Source organism: Passer montanus, unplaced genomic scaffold, assembly GCF_014805655.1.
Source record: "Passer montanus isolate IOZ18808 unplaced genomic scaffold, ASM1480565v1 scaffold18, whole genome shotgun sequence".
Taxonomy (NCBI): domain Eukaryota; kingdom Metazoa; phylum Chordata; class Aves; order Passeriformes; family Passeridae; genus Passer; species Passer montanus.
Genome location: NW_024365381.1, coordinates 17,418,298 through 17,438,911, shown reverse-complemented (window position 1 = coordinate 17,438,911; position 20,614 = coordinate 17,418,298). Strand labels below are relative to the sequence as shown.

Here is a 20,614-nt window from a genome sequence, read left to right as displayed (position 1 = left end):
CAGTGCTGAACTCCCAGAACTGGAAGCAGAGATCCCTGACCACACAGCCAGCACACCAGCACTGGTTCCTGTGACTGCTCCCCCAGCTGCCAGCTCCAAGAGGCTCAATGCTCAGAAGCAGGACAGCACAAACACTGGCAGCCAGCAAGCCTGAACCTGTGCTGCTGCTCTGCAGAAGGACTGGGGCCACTACAGGTGTGTAAGGCTGTTTTGTGGGATTCATATGAATAACATGAAATGTTAATGAATGCATTAACAACCTGCACTCCCACTACAGCCAGTGTCACAAGTGTGTATTGGCTTTAGTGGGTAATGGGATACATCTCCTCCCTGAACTATCATATCAAGAGAAGCAGGTTTCCTGTGGTGTCTAACTACAGAGTAGGTGCCTCCCTCCCAGTAGGAGACCAAGATCTTCTGAGTCTACCACCTCTACACCTAGGTCAGGAAGGGCTGAACTGCAGAAGCTTGCATCTCCTCCCTGTGGTAACTGGTATGCTCTAGAAGACATTTAACCACAGAAACGACACATCCATCAAAGAACAAAATGGGTTTAATGTCTAATCTACATTCTTAACAACACTGGCTGCCATCAACCTGCCTCTCAAGAAATGAGAGAGCTCTAGTGAGAAGCAATACACACTCAACTGACATTGTACAATTTATTACCAGCTGCTGTGATGTTATGACCTGGAAAAAAGTTGTATGCTGGCATCTTGGCTCCAGCATATAGGACTCATGCATAACCACAGCCAGGGGCTGTTTCGTGTGGTTAAGCTGAGAGGACCTCGCTCTGCTGGTATAGCAATGCAGAAGGCTATGTGCAGTGCTTCTCCTTCCTTCCCCTCCTCCTCTCACTGCCTTTCCCAGAGCGACCCAAGGGAAACAAACCTTTAAAGTCAATCCATAAGAATGTGTTTAATTGCCACTGAATTCCCTGTGGTTCCTCTTGAATGGACAAGGATTGAAAAGGGGGGTGTGGGAGGAAAAACAGCACAGGAGAGCAGCTGAACACTGCTCAAAGAGCACTGAACAGATCAATAGGCTGAGCCAAACACAGGCTGAGTATGCAGGGCAGGGGACCCACAGCTCCCAGACAAACCTATGCTACCAACCATCTTCAAAAAGTCTTCTGAGTGGTAATACAGGCAGACTTTCATTGCACACTGTGCCACAGCTCTGCATTAACTCCATCCTTCCCTTATGAAGAGCTGCCAACCTAGTAATGATCACAAAAGAGTCTCTCCTTCTCAACATCGAAAAATTACTAGAGTGCAAGAAGAGAAACACCCTCCAGCCCAGGGTTCCTTTGGGAAAGGAAAGAGTCTGGCACCACCAGTTTCCAGTTATTTAATAATGGAGCATGAGAGCACTGACTAGAACCACTGTTCTCTCTGGACTGCCCTCCTGGTCTCTGCCCATCCTGACTCTCTTACAAAGCCTGTAGAAGGATACGTTCAGAAACACAAAGAGGGCAAGCATGTAGTTAGCCTGGGGGATTCTGCAAGGTATGGACTCCCAGGCACTGTGGGGACAGAGAAAAATTTCATTCTGACTCTGTCTTACCTTCTTTTAGCATCCCCACTTTGAGGCATTTCATGAAGCGACAGGCCTGACAGGACTTGCGCCTCCGTTTCGTGATCTCACACTCATTGGTGGCCGGGCAGCTGTATTCAATATTCCCTGGAAGCAAACACAGAGATGGTCACCCAGGAATCATGTTCTCCCTGTGGATCCAGGGACAGGCTGCAGTGCCCAGATATTTCCACCACCATCAGTCTGTAAATGTTGCATGTTTGCTCATTCACTTACACACAGGTCCTCTGAGACTTTACCCTGCTGACCTAGCCAAGGGGATGACTGCAGTGCTGGGCTTTCAGGCACGTGTCCTCCAGGCATGCCATCATCCCTTGTGCTGCACCCCTTGAAACCTGGCCTGTTCCCTGAAGTCCAGGGATGAGAGTGGGAGCAGTTCAGACATTACTAGAATTTCCTTTGCTGCCAGTCTTGCTCCATGTCTGTGGGATGGATGTCACCTGCCCAAGTTTCTTGTCCTGCGTGGGCAACCAGGGAGCTCAGAGACAGCATGTCCTCTTTGCTTCCTCCTGCCAGCTGCCATACAACAGGTAGCAGGGAAGCAATATGTCTGCATTGAGAAAGGTGGGTAACATGTCCTGTAAAATGAACATGGGTTCTCTGTGCAAATCTTTACATTTATACTTTATTAGTCCTTGTGCACCTGCTCTCATCCTCTGCACAGGATTCTTTCCCTCTTCCCACTTTCCTCATACCCTTTTATTTATGATCATCTCTCAACACTGCCTATAAGACAAAATGACAAAGAAGCATCCCAAATTTCTAATCACATTTTATTATAAGCCAAGAATATAACCAAAACATGGATGCAAGGGTCTGACAAAAGGGTGTAGGTAGAATTATTCTGGATCACAGTGTAAGGCAACAACTATTTAGTACTAGAAGACAACAAACACAAATGGCTGTCTCAATCCTGCCATTCACTTTGAGCTGATGTTTCTGAAGAGGACTATGCAATGTTTGCTGTGGAGATGGACTGGAAATCTAAACTTGGCACTGATGCATTGACAATGACAATACATTTAAGGCAGTCTAGTTACTGGTAAATCAGGCAACACTGAAAAAGGTACTTAAGCTCTACACCAGTTTAATGATTTAGAGCAGGAAACTGAGGAAACAGGTTTGATATTTCAATAAGACCTGTAGGGAGAAGTGAAGGTAAGAGCTGAGAGAACACCCAGTATGGACTTTGTATAGCATCAGCTTAGAAGTACAGTTTACAGTTTAGTAATACTGGGGCAGGACTTGATTTTTATTCCTACTTTTGTAATGGATTATTGTGTTTTGTGTAAAACCATTCCCTCCTCTAAATAAAGATCAACAATCTGATACATATCAATCTCTGGGGGTGGTAAATACACCTTGGGGTTCACTAGGCTATTGGAAAGCCCCCTGGATTTCTCAGTGGAAAAACAGAGCACTGAATCAAAAGAAAGAAAGCACCATTTGTTATCTCATTATTCTTGGCCCATGCTGAGTGAAACTCCAGGAGCACAGAACTCCCAAAGCCTAAAGGTGGTCAGCCTACTAGCTATAAACATTGCTCCTCTTGCTTCTTGTTTTATCCTAACACTTGCAACTTCCCCCTAAGCTTCAGCCCAACCACCCCATTCCTTTCACCACTGCTCATCTGGCCCCAAATGCAGTTTGTCAGCAAGAGCAGAGTGTGCTGCACAAGTTGCTTCCATTCAGGCTGTATTTCGTCATCGTGCAGCATCTGAATTTCAATAGCCAGCCATGTATCAAGAGAGCTGGAAATTGAGATTCAAGCTAGATCTCAAGGTAATAAACCAATTCCTGTCCTAGACACAGAGCTCCAGCACATTACAGACCCACGAGTATGGTGGCCTTGATCTCATGATCAGATACTTGTTGTGCCCCACACAGGAACGAACAGAGCAGGAACAAATCTCGGAAAAAACTCAGACAGTCTCACTTTGGGAGGTTTTGCCTTTGTTTGAATGCCAACCTTTCTCACCAAAAACAGGATCAGAGCTCTGGAGAGATGCAAGATCTCTGTTTTATGGTCCAAAAGCCAAAAATTTGCCCCCTAACACAGAGACACTACAGTAAGGGCACTGAGCCTTTATAGCAGAGTGAGACAGTGACAGCTCTCATCTGGCAGCTCAAGGTCCCTCCATAGTGTCAAGCAGATCCCCAAGCTTCCCCATGCCTCTATTCCCTGGATCCTTTGACAAGCATAGACTGCAAAGAGTCTAGAAATCCCACATCACCACTAAGTGGGAGAGTGTCAGAGATGTGTAGGTACTAGTTACCATATACACACTCTGTGTGCAGCTCCAACAAGCAGCTCTCAAAGACACGTCTGTGCTGGGATCATGATTGCTAAAGGAGCCTCAGAGGAGATGAAGCACTGGGAGTTTTATATCAGGCCCCCAAAGATGCTGTGCACTGCAGAGATTGAGAGCCACAGCTGGGGGCAATGCCTGCCATTACTGCAGAAAGCAGGGGCATCACTAGGGAAGGCACAATCAGCATTACCCAAGCAGAACTCGACCAGAAAAAAACCTGTCATTTCCAAAAGTTTACCAGAGTTCTCGGATTTATTTATTTTTTTTTTTGTGTCTCAATTTCTTTTATGGGTCCTGGGGCTGGCTGCCAGCACAGTGAGTTGCTCACAGCTCCCTGTAATTTCTGTAAGTGCCCTGTGATAAAGTGATGAGATTAACTCATCGAAATTCCAACAGCCTCCCAGTGGCTGGCAGTCACACCACCAGCCCAGCTGCCAGCACAAGGGCCTCAGAGAGAGCTTCCCTTCACTGCAGCAGCTGGGGATGCTGCAAAGTCCTGCAGAAGAGTGTCAGCACACAAAGTGCACACAGACATGGAAAATCCTGTATGCAACTACAAAATGTGAATCAAGTCTCTCTGTGTCATGAACTGTAGATTATGTGCCCCAGAAGGAAGGGGCAAAAAAGGGGATAATTCAATAGACAAGGCCTTGCTTTGAGCTATTTCTTATCAGAGAGATTTCCTTTACTTAGAAAATATTTACATTTGATCTGAAAAAAATGGTAGAACCTCACTGATGCCATGGCACAAGATTTACCTTAAAATGGCTTCAAAAATCAAGTGGTAAGTGAACAGATCAGAGTTTGGATTTCTTCTAAACCTTCATATATCATCTTGGAGGTCAAAACACTTCCTCACCATGTCCTAGTTTGCTCATCTGCAAAATGAAATGAACACCAAACCTACCTTTTGGAGAGATTGAGAATCTTTTTTCATTAAGGTGTAATTGTACTTTAAAGCCCTTAGATGAGAGATGCTACAAAACAGCAAAGGACTATTAAAGTGGTAGATCATGCATTTTTATGCTGGGGAACTGCAAATCTACCCTATTTTCTGCAAAATTAGAGCTCTGACTTTTAAACAATTTGGAACATAATTTCTAGTGCACACATAATAGGAGCACCTGAAAATTGTACACCAAAACTTGGTCATTCAAGAGACCCTATAGTCACCCTACTTCTCTGGAACAGGATGGACTGCAAAGACAAGAATGCCTCCCTGAGCTTGGGGAGCACAGAAAAATCCCACCCATCTCCTGCTTAAATTAGGGATAGAGTCCTCAGGGGAACAGAGCCTGAAATCAGTACAGCACTTGGGACACAAGCTACTCCCTGCTTACTGATTTTACCTTTCTAGAAAGCCTTTCTGCAAGGAAACTCAGGAAAGACTAGATAAAAATAGCCAAGGAAGTCCTTAAATAATTTTCAGTTTCTGATTGCTTTAGCAATCCACACTCAAAAAGCCCATCTTGCTTTTTCTCGTTTCTTCTTCATTGCTGTTCACTTCAGTGAGTCCTTCCAGCTGAGGCATCATAGCTCAAGCCCTGGCGTGAGGAGAAGTACTTTGTGAAAATCAGAGGAAAATCTCTCAGTGATCTGCATGAGGTAATGCATGAGGTAATAAGAGTTATTTTTCAAGCCTCAGCTTTCAAAGAAAAGGATTCAAATAAAATGGGATACATATAGGTGCAACACCAGCACTGTTTGGCTCTTCAGGGTGGCACACCTGGCTCCTGCTCACAAAAGAAAGCATGGACATTTCACAAAACTTCGCTCAAATCAGCCTTGCACAAGCTTGCAGGATAGGGGTTCTGGGGCTCCCTCTCAGCAGCAAATTTGTCTATAGGGTTTCAGACACAGAAATATTTTACAGAACTTCCACAGAAAAGATACTTCTGCACAGAGCTTGCTGTATAGATGTACTGAGGCAAACAGAAAACTCTAGATGAATAGAGTTGAAGTTCCACTAAAGATGTTTTTTTTAATTCAGGTGATCTGTGAATAGTAAACAGCAGTCAACAACTAGATCATGAAATACTGCACTTTCCCTGGGTAAGCTTTAGAAGATTTTGGAAAGCTGTGAACTCCCACCTGAAAAGTAGCAGGCACACTTCTGAGAAGGACAGGACAGGACAGTGCCCAGCTGATGTGGCTGCTACTGTAGGGACACAAAATCTCCTTTGTGAGTGTGGATTGTAGCGCTCTTCTGCTCAGGAAAACCTCTGTCAACCACTCCTCTTCCTAGGAGCCACTCCAAGCACCACAACAACAACAACCAGAAAGCCCTAGAAGACTTTATTACAAGCCTATTATACATCCCTACAAGTCTTCTGAGCTGCATTATCCACCTTTTAAGCCTCTTACTGGTGTAAAGGCATCCCAACACAGCAGTTCTGTTGCTACACTCAGTTTGAAGCTTGCAAGACTCAAGCTGGAAATCCACAGATGCAGGCACTTTGCCTAACACAACTTTCCTATCCAGAAGATGATGGTAAATGTGCCTCTTTTCTCTGAATCTCCAATGTTTTGCTGAGCTTTGGGCTTTTATATTATAATAATGGGTCATTTTAGAAATAGCCTTTATTTTCACCATTTGAAGATGAAAAATAGATTTAAGGTAGTCATAGTCATGAGTATATTTAATAATAAAGGACTCATATTGTTAAACAGCACTATTATTAGTTAATATTCAAAGTAGGCAAAACTACCTACTAGTTGTAACAATTAATGAACAAAATAGAATGACAATATATTTGACCGATACATAATGCTCTACCTACTAAGCAAACTATTGAGAGAAGGAATAGACTTTGACTGAGAATTTCTATACTGTAAAAAAAATCCAGCATTTACCCTTGTCTAAATTTAGATGAAAGGACTAGTTAGGATTTCCATGGAACAGAAATTTAAAAAGGTTTATTTATAAACATCCCAAACTATCTTTTATGCAACACACCCGTTCCTTTACATTCACCTACATGAAATCTTTTGTTTCAAATCAGACCTCTCTTGAGCACCAATAGCAGCACACTTAAACATGTCTGAAATTCAGATTCTCTCCTATTTCCACTAGATTGCACATTTCACAATATTCACAGTCAGGTGAGGTAAATGCAAACTGCTACTAGAATATGAAATCCCATGAAACAGTACAATGATAGAGAAACAGGATTAAATTTTTGTCCGACAGTCTAGCTCAGACTGAGAATCTTCAGGTCAGTTTAAGATTTCTGACTGCTTCAAAGCATGGGAAGTACAATCCTGGGGATCAAAATATCATGTTCAGAGAGAAAGACCTGCAGGATGTGTTCTCCCATCTCACCTCAGGTTTTCACTTTTCTGTCTCATGCATTGCCAGCGCTGCCAAGTGGAAATGCCACACAGGTTTCCAGGCCTTGATCCTTGTGCAGTGTAACACAACATAAGAAAGGACAGAGGTGTGACACTTCCCCATAATCTCTGGGACCGGTTAAGGAGGTGTTGGGTGATCCTGTCTTCCTGTCCTAGCTCAGGAAAAACAAACACTCCATTTCAGCTAGAATGGAATCAATGGTTTGGATTTTCCTGCCTTTTTTTTTTTTTCCTATCATCAAAATTTTCCTTGAGGAAATTTGACTTGTTAAAAATTCCACTTTTCTTTGGAAAAATCCTACTGACAGAAAACTCCCACACAGCAGTATTAGTGACCTCAGAGATAACAGCTGTGTCCATGCTGCCTCTCAGTCTGTCTTCTCCCCATCATTTAAAAAGCAGCAGCTCTTGTGTTGTCCATGACAACCTGGCCTCACCTGGCCAAGTGAAAGTGAGCAGCAAAAAAATCATCATGCTTAAAGAAGGTCTGCAGCTGGATTGGACCTTCTTCCTGCTGCTACTAGAGCAGCAGAGGGAGTCAAAAGGCCATTGCAAGACACTCTTGCCTCAAGATATGCAGGTTTTATGTGGGTTAATGCAGCTTACAAAACCTTAATAGGCACAGGGTAATTTGTAGCAGGGGGAGGGGACAAGGCTGGTTGGAAGTTGGACTTCATGTGAAGCTCTGCTTCATGATCAGGGGTATCTAGAAAGGGCTGCAGTAGTTCGGTAACTCAGCACAGATTTAGACCCATTTCATGGCAGCATGCACGTGTAAGGCCAGCAGAGTAAGTACTGTCATAACATTCCTTAGTTTTTCACCTGTCAATACTCAAGCACAGAGAAGTGAAGTGGCTTGTCCAAGACCACAAAAGCCTGATGATGAATTTACCTATTTCATCTCTTGAGCATCTGGGAAATCCTGGGGTCATTGCTCCATCTCAGTGCTCAAACCTTTGAGTCAATCCCACATACTGAATCATAGAAAGATTTTGGTACTAGGATACTGGGAAAGAAGTTATACAACACGCACATCTGCATGCTTTCTGCAAAGCCTACATCATTGTTAGGCAGCCTGGATGAAGGTGTTTTCACTTTGTCTACCAGATGCTTAAAACAGCTACTGAATATAATGGAGTTGCAGGATAAACACCTTTTGGAAATGCTCTTACCACTTGCCTTCTCTTTTATATGACCCTTCAGTCCTTTTCCCCTGCACAGGCAGGGCTATCCTTGGATATCCAGCCCACAGCAGCAGCACCCTGGGAACAGTGCGTTTTCTTGACTCAACCAAACTCTGCAGACCTGTTTGCTGCCTGCTTCCCTGGGTTCAGCTTTCAGCTCCATAGCTGAAATTGCTCACCCTCAGGCACAGCACACTTGACTCTCACACTCTCAGGAATAAAAGCATTTTGGTACCTCAGTTGCCAGCCCAAGCTGATGACAGGGTGAGAGAAATTTCCACTTACTCCTTTCCCCCCCGTCTGCTATATGTTAACAGGCAATCAATTAGGGAACCACAGGGAGAAAGAATATGGCTCTGCTAGGGAAAAGAAGATGGAGGGAAGAACTCTCCCCTCTTGGGATTCAGTCAGCTGGCATATCACCTGGCTGATACAGGCTCCATGTTCTGCTACCATGCATAATTTTCTTTTGAGAGTTTTCAGAGAGAATCAAAAGTTCATATGTCTTTTTCTCCTTCTCAGGATCTCTTCTGCTCTGCCACAGAGGTCCTCCACTATCACTTCCACGAAGGGTTAATTATCTGGTCTTTTCCTGTATTGGAAGACACCAGGACTTTGCTTCAGAGTGCTACCCTGTCCCTGCTTGAGCACCTGAATGTATCTAAAAGGAACACTAAGAAAGGTCCAAGGGCTGTCAGTGCTGACAGAAATGCAAGTAAAAGTTCACATTCAACAGCAGAGATTCAGCAATGACAAATCACAGAAACTCTGCCAGGGAACAGGCCAATGCCCTAGAGATGGCCATAAAGAAGGAAGTATCAGTGGGGCAGAGTAATTATTTCCACAGTTGGATTTCCACATTAAGGGGAGATATCTGAAATCTATGAAAACAAGATAGATATAGTGACTTTTGCAGAGACCTGGGATAAACTGCACCCTGTACTGTTCAAGAGTTGAACATCCCCAGCAACAGGGTGTAATCAGATCCATTCAATTAACAAAGTGAGTGGTCTCTCCACATGTGAATTTCTTTCATTTCACAGGAGGCAAGGAAGTATTGATGTGGTGGACTAACCCCAGCCAACAGCCAAGTACCTGCACAGCTGCCTCCTAACTGTAGACCTGCCTTCAGCCAGCATTCCATACTTGGGCAAACCCAATACACCTCCCACTGGCAGATGAATGATCCTGTCCTTTTTCCAGTTAGTGGAGGAAACAAAGGGAGTATCTGTACATCCAGACATGTTTGTTCACATGGGACATGTGTATATAAGTTTACCCAAGCATCCACGGATATTGGAAGTTGTTTTTATAATCCTGCTTTTGATTATATTGTAGCTGCACCATATGCACATCTGCAAGCACACTTTTGGCACACTGGAAGTTGTTTGGATGCACTCCTGCTTTTGATTATATTGTAGCTGCACATATGCACATCTGCAAGCACACTTTTGGCAGTCAGGACACGGCCATACTCCTCACACGTGAATTGTACATGAAGGAACAATACACTGCAATTCATCTACACATGCGTGCATTGCGGTTTTCAAAATTGCCTGAGGAATTGCTCATCCTTAGTGAGACTGACAAAAACTTCATCTTCTTCAATGCCTAGCTTTTTTATCTTCAAAGAATCAGCATCTTAATGGAAAAGGTTGGTGAAACTAGAAAAGGAGAAAAAGACTGACTGTCACAAAAGTTCTCTGTCCAGAATTGTGCTGGGGTTTGTATGGAGTTCATTGCTATATATCAGGACTGGTAGGATGGTAGAATTTCTCTACTCTTGTAATGCTGGAGCTTTCACCTTAAGGTGCAGATATGCCTACATAAATTCCAACTCTTGGCAGAAGCATTCAAATGGGCCTTAAAACACCACTAAAAGGCAAATAATTTGCTTTCCAGGCCTTACTTGACTAGCTGCCACATTCTCATCGTATCAGTGCCACTAGCAAGGGCAGGAAGATCCACTAGTCCAGATACCCAGATCTGGTAGCCAGTCAGGCATGGAACTTGGGAAAGGTTCCTACCATCACATAGCCTAATTCCATGTCCATGTTGATTTGGAAGGACCAGAACTGAGCAGGAGGAGAGAAGAAGCACACAAAAGGATGCAGAGTTAGGTGCATTACATTCATTCTCCCTTTCCCCCTTTTCTATAACACCACAGTCTCAGTAATGTCTGGGGCCTTGTCCCTTTATTTCTATGGAGCGATCGCCTCAGTTTGCATTCCTTCCCACCATACCTTGAATAGTCCTCTTGAAGAAGGCTTTACATGCCTCACAGGAAGCCACGCCGTAGTGGTACCCGGAAGCAATGTCCCCACACACCAGGCACAGCCGCTTGGGGATTGCATTGAGCATGTACTCGCACTTGGTGGGTGAGTCCTCCATGATGGCGCTGGCGCAGTCATCGTAACGCTTTCGGCAGGACCCGCCGCCAATCCCCGTGCCATTGAACATGGGTGGCGAGTCTAGGCCATTGGGGTGGCCGCCCATGGCGATGCCGTAGCCACCGCTAGCGTCAGAGGAGCCGCTTGGGCTGTGGTGGCTGATGGCGTCGATGCCAGAAGATGGGCTGGAGGGCTCGGTCTTGATGAAGGACCCACAGCTGGAGGAGAGGTGCCGCTCCTCCGTGGCCATTCTGCCGAGCAGCCTGCAGGGAGAGAGCAAAGGCACTCAGCAACCGCCTGGCCAAACCTGGTTCCAGGTTTAGACAAAAGACAGCCCTCCTTTTGCCACCTCAGTCCAACTCCAGTTCAACCCCATGCAGGTTCTTCTTGAGGAATATCAGTACAATTGGCTAAGACCAGCCCACCTGCTCCCCACAGACTCACACTAGAGTAAAGACAAAGCTCTTCATGTAGATCACAATTTCAGGCTGTTGACAGGCTGCAGTGCTGGGAAGGGGCATGAGTGCTGATGAAGCACAATCTACCCAGAGCACCATCTACCCCGAGACAGCAGAAAGAAACAAGCTGCTGGTGGCAGACCAGGTGAAAAAACTATGTTTGGTTAATAGCTTTATGCAAAAGGTTCAGTAGCATACTCTGCAGAAAGGACCTGCTCAGATTGGATTTTTATTTTTTCTTTTGTAATATGAAGTCTTTGATTAATTTTCAAGTTTGACTCCTTCTCTCACTCCATCTCACCCTTTATCCTGCCCTGCTGCACTATCATCACTAAAAGAGGAGCTTAGAAACAGAAGGAACAATCATGTGATCAAAAGTTTCTTCTGTCTCAATTTTAAATCTTAATCTTTCTTCTATTTACTAGTATTGAGCTTTTGCACGGACACACAAATTTCCAATTGTTATAGAGAGGTTATAGTCTAAAATTTATGGAAAGAACTTCACCATTTCAGTTCAGGAAAGAACTTTTCAAGCACTTTGTATTTATTTTAGTCACAGATAGTCTTATTCCTTATAAAAATGTTCAGTCTTTTTTTGGAAGACTAAATTTTATGATATTTTCAGCAATGAGATTCAGAGATTACTTGTGTGGTGTATGAACAAATCCCAGTTTTATTTGTCTATAATATATTCACAGCCTGTCAGGCTCCCTAAACATCTCCTGACTCTCCTTCTCAGGAAATGTAGTTTTGCCATGTTCTCCTCATTCAGCTCTTCATTATCTATATGATTGCTCTCCATGCAGAAGTTTTTGCAGATCTCTTATCTGCTTCATCATCCATCTCTGAACTTCCTCTAGTCTGGCTATTTCTGTTCAGTCCAGAACAGAGTTCAATGAGCCAGCTCCTCAGCAGCATGGAACTGGCACTGCTCCATCACTTCTCCAGCTGAAGGTCTGGACAGTAGTCAAGGCAAATGCCATCAATTATCTAGTGATGTTACAATATTTTCAATGTTATTTTCAGTCTACATATTATGTAACTTCTTGCACTTTTTGGTTTTTTTTCCCCTCTTTAGATGAAAATCTAAATTGTCACCATTTCTTCAACAAATAGTATCAGGAAGTTACTTACTGCAATGCTCCATTTTATTCCTGAGTTGCCACAGTTAATTTAGAAGCCATTAAGATGTATGAAAAAATCAAATTAATGCTTCTGGTGTGCAACGTTTTGCAATAGTCAACAGTGTATTTCATCTGCTACTATGTGCAGTCCACACACCCAGCCTTAGGATCCTCTGGAGTTCTTAATTCTTCCTTGGTAATTTGATTTCATCTGCAGTCTCACTGCTCACCCACTTCCCAGATCATTAACACATGGATCAAACATCACAATACTGATCTTTGTGGGTAATGCATGTTAACCTTTATCATGCTGAAAATTGACTTCTCTTTCTTTTTGAGTAGGGTCTTTGACACCTTTTAATTGATAATAGTATTAACCAGAGAGGTTAAATTTTCCCTTCAGCAAGACAATTTGTCAAAGGCTTTAAGAAAAACTAAACATGCATTTTCCTGATGACATGGCACAGAATTCTGACTAGAGATGCTTGACTTTTCTTCTTGGAACCTCTACTTGTTTAAAGTTACCACACCATGGTCATGTGAGTAATTTCTATTTCAGTTTCAGCCTATTTACCTGGTATTTGTGGCAACTGCTTCTGCCAAGGGGTCAAATCCGTCAGGGGACAGGACAAAATATTCTGTGAATCAGCAAGGCTGGAGTGCACACTTTCATGTATCACATCTGTGTGTCTGGTGATAGGAATATAGATGTTTGATATGCAGCACATTCACAGTCCTGCATCCTTATGATCTCATTTGACCTAAGTATCTCCTAATTTTCCCTTCTCTGTTTCATCCTCAAAGTTTGACCTCATCTCCTATCTCTGGGATCGATCAGCCAAGTTTGTTTTTTGGCAAGACTGTTGACCTTGAGAATATGGGCAGGCATCTCACGTTCCTCAGCTGCTTTGCCTGGTGTTACTTGAGAGGAATCCAGGGTTTGGGCCCTCTCAGAGACAGTGTGATGAGTTGATAAATGCCCATACTTTGCCCAGAGGGCTACAAATGAACTAGAGGTCATGGAGCAGTTACAGAAATCACTGCAGGTGCATCCATCTCTATTCCCACAGGACACCAAGACATATTGCAGATCTGGTGTAACGACAGCTGACCGTGTGAAGGAAGATGAAACTTTGCTAAAGACTAGATCTTGGCATCTCACAGCAAAGCTGAAACCTGCTGTGCAGGCTCTGGAACCTCTCCCTACCTGAGAAGTGCATCTGTCGTAAAGAAATGAAGATCACTGGACACAGCAACTTGAGATTCAGGTTAAAATGGAAGGCAAAATAACCATAAAGCACTGTTCTGCACCGTGAAACTCCATGGTAAGAGGAGCTGGAGTTGTAATTTTCAAGGCAGACAGAGGAAAACACTATGAAACAGGAATGATAGGGAGAGCTGTACTGGCAGATTCCATCAGTGGAGCCCAAATCCCAACTTCTGTTACTTAAATAGCCCAACATTCACAGACAACCTCAAGAGTGCTTATTGAGGTATTTTCCTTCAGTGGAGAGAAAACAAAAAATAAAAATAAAATAAATTTTAAAAGAAGAAGAAGGAGAAAAAGAAGAAAAAGAAAAATAAGAAGAAAGAAGATGAAAAAGAAGAAAAAGAAGAAAAAAGGAAGAAAAAGAAGAAAAAGGAAAAAAAAATTAAAAAAAAGAAAAATAAAATAAAAAGAACCTGGGGAAATAAGGAGCCTTCTTCCCCCAAGGCATGCAAACAGTGAGTGTTTGATGGTGAATCAAGCCCCCTACATCCTTACAGCTGAGGATCCTCCTGTTCCCTTCCAGCAGGCAGCAGTACATAGCAAGGTCTGGCTGGATGTGAATGCATGCTTGAGAGCTAAAGCCCTTAACACCAAGATAGATCAAAGATTACAGCTAAGGTGACTCCAGCCATTCCAGAGCATGTGCTTTTCTTTTCTGGCTTCTGACTTTCTGCAAGTCCCATGGAGATCCCGTGCTGATTTTTAAACAGTCAGAGTGTCCCCTGGCAATGAGATACAACATCTTGAACTTCAAGAAGAACAGCTAAATGTTTTTTGCAAAGAGTTCAAAGTGATGAACAGCCATTTTGCTTGGCTCTAGTTACCTTAATAGGAATGTAAAAAGGAGAGAGACTTGATCCAACTCTCCTCCGTGCTGGCACAGGAAACTCCGTTACTATTTCTGTGCCCATGTAACAGGCTTAGAGGTTCTAAACATTTCGTTCTTTTCACCTTTCCTCATCATAGGTCATTCCTTCTAATCCCTTTAGCATCTCTGTGGTCCTTCTCTGGATTTGATCCAACTTCCCTGGTCTCTGTTGCAGCAAGGTGCCCTGAACTGCACAGTGCAATGCTGCAGCACTACAGGGGAGAGTCACTCTGGAAAGCACACAGCCAGGAAGACATATGGACCAACAGAGCAGCTTTGCCAGACATCAGGCTGCACATCAGCTCACACAATTTGATGTCCAGTCTCATTGGGACCTCTCGGAACATAAGCTGCTTTGGCCACCGTGCTCTGCACAACATCAAATTTGGAGATTCTCCTTGTTCCAAAGTAGATCCAGTATCATCTTTGAACTACACAGTGCTAATTATTGTTTGTTTTACCAAAGCCTGTTCACAATGCTCATTTTTTCAGCCTAGCTCTTTTTTTTCTACATTGATTTTTTTTTTAATTTTTTTTTAGTATCTTTTGGTTCTGTTATCTGTAAATTTGGGAGTGATCACTTTTACGTTTCTTCCAGGTCACTAGTGAGTATTTACAGTCAAAGCATTGTCCTTTTGGACATCATCTTTGCAGAAGGATAAAGAATATGCGAATATCTCTAACCCTTCTGTTTACACTCTGTCATTTAATCCATGATTCATTTCACAGGATTTGTATCAAAACCAATTTGATCTAATTTCCCTAATAAGATTTTGCACAGCTTTGTGTCAAAAGCCCATGCGTGGTCCAGTCAGTCTATTCACTGCATTGCTTTTGCCCACTAATTATCTAATTGCATCAAGAAAGGTTATTGTCTGCTGTTTCATAAACCCACTGCTGTTTATCACTAGCAGTGTTCTTAACCTTTATGCGCTTGTAACTGTCCTCAGACAAGTGTGCTCTGACCTCAGTGATTCTGGATGTAAATACACAGGTTTAGATCAAGTCAAGACTGTGCTTTAGGTTTTTATCCATTAGCTTTGGGCAGCAATGTTGGTTAATATTACAAGTTTCCTCAGTTCTTCTCCAGCCTTTGATATTTTGCTATTTCTCTGCAATGGCCGGTATTTAGCTATTAAAGGCTTATGAGTTTAATGAGATCTTTTGAGAACAACAGCAATAATAAGAGAAAGAAAGATTGCTAGATGGGGAGGAACAGAAAGGGACAGAAGACTAGAGTTATAAAATTAAGGCAATAGTGTCCCTGATTTTCATTCTTTTATACATCAAGGATTACAAGTTTGGGATTGATGCAGGTAAGGCTATTTTATTGCATATTATTCTGGGTTATTTTTGCCTGAAATAGTAATTTGTAGCTATATTCAGCTCTTTACCCCACTTATGGATTCAGAAATCACAATAACTCAGTAGTCTTTATGTGTAAGTGAGAAAAAAAATATCCACCACTCACACTTGCTTAGCAGGACAGCCAGAACATCCAGCTTTGTAACAGAAGGTAACTTCTCTCCCCCAGAGGAACTTTTTATCAGCTAAAGGTACACACAATTCAGTAACTTAATACCATCTGAGCATTGAAGTGCTCATGCAAAGATAAGTATCTGACCTTCTACATTCTCCAAGTACCACTTGCTATTCCAAAACTGGATCAAAAAAAGTTTAGTGACAACACTTCTAGGCTTCCTTAGTGGCTGAAACCTCATCTTCAAAAGGAAATGCAAGGATAGATCAGTTCTATACTCCAGTTTCCTGAAGAAGGTAAGGAATGGGCATATGTTCTGCCATGTAGTCCAGTCCCTTCACCAGTATTTTCTGGATTAGTCATTAAATCACCAACCCAGCATATTGGAGATTTCCAACAGTAAGATTGAAATTAGCATTAACATGGGTACTGAAATACAACTGTAGAACTAGTATCAGCTTATGGAGGGGAGAAAGAGAAAACACTCAGGCCTTCCTCAAGAAAAATCTTCCCTATTCTGGGCACAAGGAGAAATGTAAAAGGTCAGAAATGGGCTCTTTTTTGGGTGGCTCTCACACTAGATATGAATTCCAGACAGAATGAAATCTTGATTTTCTAAAGTTCCATGAACTGGAAAACCCTGCAGGTAAGATGCTTGTAGAGCTTGTAACTTCCAGGAGCCATACGGATGTACTTATGGAACTGTACTTCAGGGCTGAAGTACCCACAGTAGATTTAAGTTATACTGACAAAACGTGAGAAATCTGCCAGCATAAAGCTGCTCACTTCAGGCACAAGCTTGTGACAAAAGCACACTTTGCATTGCACAGAAATTTTTAAACCAGTCATGGAAGCTGGTACTGATAGCTTTAATCCACAGAAGCACCAATGATAAGAGAGATAAAACATCCATTCTCTTCTCTGGTACAGACCTATTTCTGCTATCAGTATTTGTCAGTTCAGATGATACAAACTTGCATTACATGCAATGCAATTAATGCAATGCATTGCATGTAAATGGGATGTGCACATCATGGACAACGTAGATTCTGTGTCTTCTGTGAGCCACGTGAGAGAGCTTTGCAATCCACAGCGGACTGACAAACAATGTAGGTCAGCTTCTCAAACACTGGCTGCAACTCCAAGCCAAATTTTGTCAGGTGTTTTTTTTAGATACAGAAGACAGAAATAAATAACGTTTTCCAAGTGTCAGGCTAGATGTGACAGCTGCAATAACAGCCAGTGTAATTTTAGGCCACTTATGCAAAGAGTTAATGTCATACAGCTGAGCCACACCTGTTGGTTGACCTGCTTTTACCATGGACAGCTCACAGACACGCTCTCACCCTTGCCTCACTGAGAACACCCACCAAAGTGCTAGGGAGGAAAGGGATCAGCACCCACACTAGCTTCCCATGCTCTTCTACTCCATATGGACTTCAAATGAGAGAGCCATCATTTAGAGACTATGCTGACAGCTTTTCTCTATTCAACAGTCCAAGAATAATGGGATCCTCCAATGTGCCACTTTACTCCTGCACAGAGGATAACTGTGGGTAACTCAGTCATATCAGGAATCTTTTCTGGACTTATTCTATCATATAGGAACATACTCTGTTCCCAGGACAAGCTTAATTTCTGTCTGAGCATAGGCAAGAGCTTGGGTAGTATCAGCATGATGGGCCTGATCATAAACATAAACACACAGTGCATGTCCTTTCAAGATTTTTTGTTTCAATCACAGCATTTTGCATTGCTATAAAGTTCAAAAGTCAGAACTCGGCTCAATTTAACTATTTTTCTCTGGAGTACAGATCTGATTTCTAAGAGTTCTGCCAGGTTTCCTAGTGATGGGTACCTTTGGCTTGCATGGGTTATGCTCCTATTCTGTTGTGGTAAACCCTAGACAGCCAGTTTTCAAGGCATTTGTCCATAATATGACCCCCAACCCCCCAGCACTACATACTTGTCTTTGGACAAGCTAGTGCTCACATTTGGGCTATTACACAAATAGTACTTGCTTGTCTAATGCTCAGTAGATATTTTATCCCTTTGACCCATTGCATAACCAGAGCCCAGTTGCATATCAGTAGATCTTCTCTAGCCCAAGTTAGCTCATGCTGAAAAAAGCTGTCACAGCAAAATGTCTGGAGGCTACTTAATAAATAAAAAAGGCTCTCATGGGTAGAAGACATTATGGATTTCCCACCAGCCTTCATCCCTCTCCTCATTACTATAATTTCTCTTCACCCTTGCGACAACGGTCTTGTTAGTAAATTGTAAAAAGTATTACACAGTTGAAGCAACAATTAATCTGGAGGTGTGACACATATTATCAGTTCACTCTATCATTAACACACTGCCTTTTGAAGGTACCTTGCCCTCTGCTGTACTAAAAGGCACTTCCTCTAGAAGTGCTTTAGCACTTGAGCTAATGTCTCTTGCTTATACTTACTGCTGATACCACAGCAAAAAAAGGACAGGGTTGACTTGCTGTTCACTATTTATCCAAGTTCTACCACCACTCTTTCCCCCCAGTGTTGTCATTCTGTGTTTCACATTTCCACTTACCCCACTATTCCTACAATCACAGCAGTTCAACGATTTTGCCTGCACACAGCAAAGCTGCAACTCAATCCCTGTTGAAATGCTCAGCCAGACCTTCATTTCTTCTTGAGTGTCTTTCTTTATACTCTGCCTATCTAGAGCACTTATAATCTCTATCTCTCTAAGCACCTTCAGTGTCCTTCAGACACTTGTGAATGAGATCCATACACAGGAGGCTCAGTAGAGCACATTTCAAACACTTATACATCTGAATTTTGCTTCCACCTTCTCAGATGAGCAAGGAAAGGAGAACTTCTAGCACTGCCATTCATATCACACTTTTGCATCGCAGCCTGATCCAACATCTCATCTCTCAGAGACCTTTGACTCAATATCCTCTCAGCATTTCTGACAGAAAATTGCCACCAGTACAAATTCGTCAGCCTGCACTTCCTTGCATTTCAAGATATTCATTGAAGACATCCCCCTTCAACCTTGCCTACAATTCATGGTGAACAGTGGCATGAAAAGAGAGAGACCCAGAGGTGTTGCCTAATTTTTCTAAGTGTTTGAGGAAGGAGTTAGGATGGGAGATACATATCAAAGACATCACCCTAGAAACAAATGTGCAAAGAGACTTAGTAATTGACATTTCTTTAGGAATGCTATCTTACTGAAAAGGAGGACTTAGAGTTTATAAAGATAAAATATGAACCTGAATGTTATTCAGCCTGGATGTATTTAGAAATTCTCTGGGTTTGAGCTGGTAATAATTGTTGGGAAGGTTTCTGTTTCTTACGCTTCAACAACACAGTTGTAGTGGGATTCTGCCTCCTTCTCCCACCCTGGCCAAGACAATCCAGACAGATTAGATGGGCTTTGCCTAGATTCCACCTGTAGCTCCAAGAGAAATCTATTACTAAGTGCCTCATCATTAGAACATTGCTCAAAACCTGTCAGATCTTGAAAAACTATCTGAAATTAGTTCCACATAAATTACAGCATGGGAAATAACAAAGGAAAATTAGTGCTCTTTAATTTGATTTTTTTTTAACTCTGACTGTTCAGAAAGAATTTCTAAGATGGTACAGTAGCAAAGAAAGGTGACTGTGAGTAACTGTAGACCAGGCTTGTTTTCTGCTAATGAATACCACAGGTGTAAGGAGAATAGGTCACATATGGAAACAGTGGCTTCCTTCTGCACATCTTACACTGCTGTAGCATACAGGATTATCCTTAGCTACCTATTTAGAATAACCTCATGGTTCAGTTTTGCTGAGTCTCTAAACTCCCACCTTTGGTAAGTATTTAGCAGATCTCTTAGTATACGCTGCATATATTAAGTAGGCAGCTGTATCTGACCCAAATTCCACCTTCTAACTCCCATAACTTATTGTAAATCCATTTCATTCATCCATCTGGCTGACTGTCCCCATTTCCCTTGACTGACAAAGCAGCTTCCCATCCACTCAAGTCCGACCCTACCTGAGGCCCCACATTCTTACTTGCCTGAACCAAGAGATGAGATCAACAAACTGCTCACTAGACAGAAAATGTATAGCAGAATAAACACATTGTTTTCCCCAAAACTTGCATGTTCCTTTCTCTAGATTAAAAAAAAACCGAAACAACCCAACCAAAAACCCCCTAAAAATCTCAATACAGCCAAAACAAATTCTGAAGCAAAATACTTTTCATTACTTAGATTTTCCTCACAAACTAGCATCGCTGTAGGAAAATTTAACTAAATGTGATTACAAATACCCCACAAAAGTAATCCTTTTGTCATCATGAATAGATTATTTTCTCATCCCATGAAGTTTTCACTTTTCACTGTTACTGATATGAAAGGAACTCCAGCTTGCAAGCTCCTTAACCTGTTTCTCTTCCTCTTCCATTCTTTAGCATCCCTGCTAATGGTTAAGCAGAAGCTAACACACAGACATAGCAAAGCAGACAGACAGGCAGTAAGACAGGCAGTCAGACACCAGCAAAGAAGCTAAACAGCTGCTTCTACACTTTCATATAGTACCT

General features: G+C 42.5%; 1 protein-coding gene across 6 annotated transcripts in view; it reads right to left on the bottom strand.

Moving 5' to 3' along the window:
- The window catches only part of ESRRB (estrogen related receptor beta), a 122,963-nt gene that overhangs the window by 26,724 nt on the left and 75,625 nt on the right, over positions 1–20,614 (bottom strand). For 5 of the 6 annotated variants that reach the window (XM_039704868.1, XM_039704867.1, XM_039704869.1 and 2 more), the window contains 2 exons: positions 10,687–11,096; positions 1,567–1,683 (listed from right to left, as the gene is read on the bottom strand). In XM_039704868.1, the coding sequence (XP_039560802.1) occupies positions 1,567–1,683; positions 10,687–11,096 (527 nt within the window). The remainder of the gene's footprint in view (positions 1–1,566; positions 1,684–10,686; positions 11,097–20,614) is intronic. The other variant, XM_039704870.1, reaches the window with a different exon arrangement.